Raw genomic sequence first — 5,000 nt, 5'->3', positions numbered from 1 at the left:
TTTGGATTGGATCAGGGACCAACGTGGTTGGATAATCTCTGGCTATCCCCTCATTAATATTCATGATTTTCCCAGATTCCGTCTACGAAAAGCACATTCGCCTACGGTTGGAGACAGAGGAGACACCATTTTACAGAGAATTTTGATGACCATCATCATGCATTCTAAGTTTTACAAACTGTGGAGAGATTTCTATTGAAAATGTCTGAGCTTAGATTTGATAAACCTTTTGATATTCAAAGCTCATACAATGTTTCAGATGAAAGTTTGTATATTATACCTTCGTTCACAATGTTTTAATTAAACTGACTGCAAGGAAGAAAAAGCACAAATAAATGATTTGAAAATGATATTGTTGATTGTAATTAATTATCATTAACATAAGTATATATTACATTTAATAAATAATATTTAATAAATCAAAAATGTATTTTACATTTTTTCAGTGTAGATCATTTACACTACCCAAATAGTTCAAAATGAAATGAAAATAAATGTAGTTGGAGCACTGTTAGTTGTCTAACACCTTAGTGTTACTTTAAACTCTGTTTTGTGAGTTAAAGAAGGAACTCCGGCAGAGTGTTAAATGTTTAACTATTTTGAAAGTGTTCATTTAACTCTGGAGAGTGTGGAGCTATATAAACCCTCAAAAAGTGTTGAAATCAACTCTGTGGGAGTTAATTCAACACCGGACATTTTGCTGTGTACAACATCGCCCATAGTTATAAAAAAACAGCAGCAGCGTTGTACATTGTATGGGTCACTATCCTCTGCATCTGATCCCATTTTACGTTTTGAAATCAATGTGTCACACACAGAGGTACAAACACGCACACACACACACACACACACACACACACACACACACGCACACACACTCACACACACAAGCTGTAATCTAATATTATTATCTATTCCTTATTTGGCGCACCTGCTCTGTGATCCAGCCCACATGCTTGACCTCCAGGCTGCTCTGCATGTCCTTCATGTCCTCCTTGACTCGGGGTAGCAGGTTGGCAGAGCCCGCCTGGATGCCGTTGTACCAGGACTGGGCCATGGCCGGGTCTTTGGCTCTCAGGAACACCGAGTTCTTTCTGCTGGCTGAGATCACCTCAAAATACCTGGGAAGACAGATAAGACAGATAGAGCATATCAGCAGCAGAGTGGGAGGGATGGGTGTGAGATAGAGTCAGAGAGCATGGTGATGTCAGAAGACGGGAATAGAGAAAGAAGATCGAAATTGCAAGTGAACAATTTGTTGGAAGAGAGGAGATGGGTGTGAGACAAGGCCACCGCGGTGATGAGGCAGTGGAACAAAGAGCAGTGGAAGGCAGAGCTTCCTCGTTTTTTTTTTCCTTTTTTCCTCCTTGAAGGGTAATTTGTGTCTTTCATTTTCCACTTTGGGTTTAAACCTGCTGTTCAACGTTTTCGCTGCAGCCATCAATTTTGAGCATCTGAGAAAACACATTTGTTCGGCTCTTAATTTGTATCTCTCAAGAAAACTTTAATAAAATACAAATATAATCCAAAGGTAAGAAATGCATGGAAAATGTGTATTATTATTATTATTATTAATTATATGCAATTATTATATCTTATTATTATTTTATCATTATTTTCCCCCTAAAACAACCATATTTAATATATACATGGGGATGTAGATAAAGACAGTATGTAAAACTCAAATCAAAATAATGAATCTTCTGCATGATGCAGTACCTATTTTCGGTGTCTGGGGGGCACTGTTTCCGCGTAACTTGGCACATCTTGAGTGGGATAGTGCAGGGTTCCCTCAGCGCTGCAGAAGGGGTGTCAGCTCCCCTCTGAGGCGTGGAGGGAGGAGAGTCCCACGGGAGAGGGGCCCCTGGGGACCCCGCGTTCTTAAAGAAGGCCGACATCTCTTTGATGTACTTCACTGGAGAGAGAGAGAGAGAGAGAGAGAGAGAGAGAGAGAGAGAGAGAGAGAGAGAGGGGGGGGGTTTAATGAAAAACAGGGCAACATAAAGAGAGAGATGTAGAGATGATAGATTTGACAGGAATACGAAGAAAGAGACGAAGAAACATGTGAGGAAATACGAGAAGAGGAAGATGGGGAGAAGAGCGGCAGCCGGAGATGTAAGACTTGGGGGGTGGGTGGGGGGGAGGGTGGGGGGGAGATGATTTGAGCTGTCGAGCATCATGTATGATCTGCATCTCCAGTCAAACTGTTCAAAGTCTGTGATTCCAGTTCGGAAATCTCTCACAACACGATTCTTGTCACCGTAGGAGGATCACTGGGCTGAAAAGTGTGACATGCCGCTGTTGTCTCACCGAGCAAAACCGTTCTCTGATAAAGACAGCAGACCACAATCACGGGGGCCATTTGAGCAGGCACGCTTTTGATCATTGAGATGTAGTGGCGTGTTTCCTGTTGAGCGGTACTCTGTAGCTCGGCGTTGGGGAGAAGTGCGGTACAACATAAGGACACGCAGGAAGAAAGAGAGTGGCTGATGGTGATGTTGCGGATTTTGAATTTAAAGCCCGACATTTAGCATCAACACGCCTTTGAGCGTGTGCACACACACAAACACCCCCACCCCCACCCACAGACACACACACACACACACACACACACACACACACACACCACCCACAGACAGAGGAGCCAAGCGCTGGGTAAAAATAGCCCTGAGGAAACTGCAAAGCAGGAGGCTTGAGGCGAAAAGGCCTAGCTCTGGTTTCACCGGTGGAGCGGAGAAGAACGGCTCTCTCTCCGTCTCTCAAGCGACCCCCAACGCCCTGGGACAGCGAGATCTCAAGCAGGAGGAGCAGCTCCAGGCTACCTCCGCCCACCTCACCGTGACCCCCCCCCCCCCCCCCGGTCAGCCCACCAAGGCCTCAGTCATTTGACTGACACAGTTAGTCGGTGTCAGTAAGGCAGGCGACCTGGCGGGTCAGTCGGTCAGCCCACGTTCAGTAAGTGGAGCAGTAAGTCAGTCGGCAAGTCGGTCGGTCGGCGAGTCAGTCTGTCAGCAGCTCTGTGCTCCAGCTCAGACCGCTTCAGTCACTTCAGCCGCGCCCACACTCGTTGATTTTTCCAAGCACTGAACGCGCCCTCAACGAGGACGCGTGGTCGCGGCGCCGTTATGAATAAGAAAGCGATTTTATACCAGACATGAATTAACATGGCACAGAGGAACACACAGCAGGGGTTCCTATTCAAGGCCTGGCGTTGTACACGCGGTTCCCTCTGGTGTCGGCGTGCCGTGTGCTTTGAATCTTTATCGGTTACACGGCGAGGCCGTGTCAACGATGTCCGCACCGCCTCCCAGTTGTTATCTGACCCAAACCCGTTTACTTTCATACCGCGATGACGTCATCGGGGGCGAAAACATGGCTGGCTGAGATAAGCTTTGTTTTCCAACCTCTGACTTGACCCTATACCTCCTGTGTGTGTGTGTGTGTGTGTGTGTGTGTGTGTGTGTGTGTGTGCGTGTCGGTCTCGGTATCTGTGTGTGCATGTATGTCTGTGTAAAGAGGGGGTTTGAGGGGGGTAATGATTATTATGCAGCTGAATTATTGCCAAACCCTGGTTAAATAGTGTTCAGTTTTGAACTCCCTGACTGCTCACACACAGACTTGCCCTCCCTGTACATTAAATATAATAATGTTATATATCTTGAGAAGAAGATCCTTCATCTGTCTTCCACTGCAATTACATCATCCCTGCTGAAAACCCCAAACTCTCTCTTTAGAAAGTCATTTTCTTTTTATTCTTCACCCACATTTTCACCATCTCTTATTTATACTTCAGTACCATCCAATTGAATCCCTGCAATTATAAACACAGTCTACCGTTTGCAACCAACCAACCAACATATGTCTCCGTGTACATGCATGTATGTGTTGCAGCTGCAACTCTGTGTCTTTCTCTCCTTGGTGAAATTCACCTCAGCTTAACACTAACATTTAAACATCCACCATGACGGTTGCTTCAGCAACTGGACCACAAACTCTGTCTTCACACAGGGGAAAAACAGTTCACTGATGCATACACACACACACACACACACACACACACACACACACACACACACACACAGACAGAGAGACATGCGCACACACACCCGCTGGGTCTGGGGCATTTAAGGCCTCAATGACATTTAGTTGTATGTCTGTGTAATAGATTACCTACGGACATCTTTATTAGCCATGTCAAGTATCCCAGAATTAAGCTAGATATATGTTCCTGTTTTTGCCAAAAAAACAACAACACTAAAAACTGTGTCCAGACAGGTCATTCATTTGCCCAAACAACCAAAAGAAACCACAACATTATTATTGTTTTAGTTTAGATAAAATCTTTTTTGGCTTTATGGTTGCAAATATCTTAAGTCTATATTATATCATGGAACATGTTTGACATTGTTTCTGGCCCTAACCTATCCCCTGTTGCAGCTACGACTTTGAAGCAACATTGAACGTTCACGTCTAAATGTTCACATCTATAATTTGTTGCAAAGCCAAGCTATCCCTGGACTGACCCTACCAGTAACAGTAACAGTAGGCCGCCCAGGTCCGGACACCAGCCAGGGTCCTGATGGACAGGGTGGATGTGGGGGTCTGAGCCATGCGTCCTTGGGAGTGTACCTGGAATCCGTGAGAGATTCTTTCTTCCCCTGTACCGATAGCAAGAGGACATCCTGTTCCTCCCATCGACTCATGTTTCCTTCTCTATCATGGTGGGGGTGTTGCAGAGCAGTCTGGCAACACAATGTATCTCCAGTATAGCAGCCGATCCACATATTCATTGCATTCGAGAAACGGGACTGATGGGAAGTTGTACACATCGCAGTTTGAAACAAAGAATTTTGATCAATCATATAGAGCTTTAAGGTAAAGATGAACTCAAATTAAGACTGTGTTGCTCTCCATAGGGCTCAAATAAACGTTTAACATTGGGGGAACGGGTCATTTTGCTGAAAGAAAATATCCCAAATTCCCCAGTTGAAAGAAATCCC

The 5,000-nt window shown here is 44.9% G+C and overlaps 1 protein-coding gene across 1 annotated transcript in view; it reads right to left on the bottom strand.

Moving 5' to 3' along the window:
• Positions 1-5,000, bottom strand: part of snta1 (syntrophin, alpha 1) — a 34,663-nt gene that overhangs the window by 6,772 nt on the left and 22,891 nt on the right. Inside the window, exons 3-4 of the mRNA XM_084464153.1 lie at positions 1,720-1,915; positions 932-1,121 (exon numbers count right to left, since the gene is read on the bottom strand). Coding sequence (XP_084320279.1) covers positions 932-1,121; positions 1,720-1,915 — 386 coding nt within the window. The remainder of the gene's footprint in view (positions 1-931; positions 1,122-1,719; positions 1,916-5,000) is intronic.

The sequence above is a fragment of the Micromesistius poutassou genome, assembly GCF_964030765.1.
Source record: "Micromesistius poutassou genome assembly, chromosome: 2".
In the NCBI taxonomy this organism is placed as follows: domain Eukaryota; kingdom Metazoa; phylum Chordata; class Actinopteri; order Gadiformes; family Gadidae; genus Micromesistius; species Micromesistius poutassou.
Note: the sequence above shows the minus strand (reverse complement) of the source record. Positions and strands in the feature narration are given on the sequence as shown.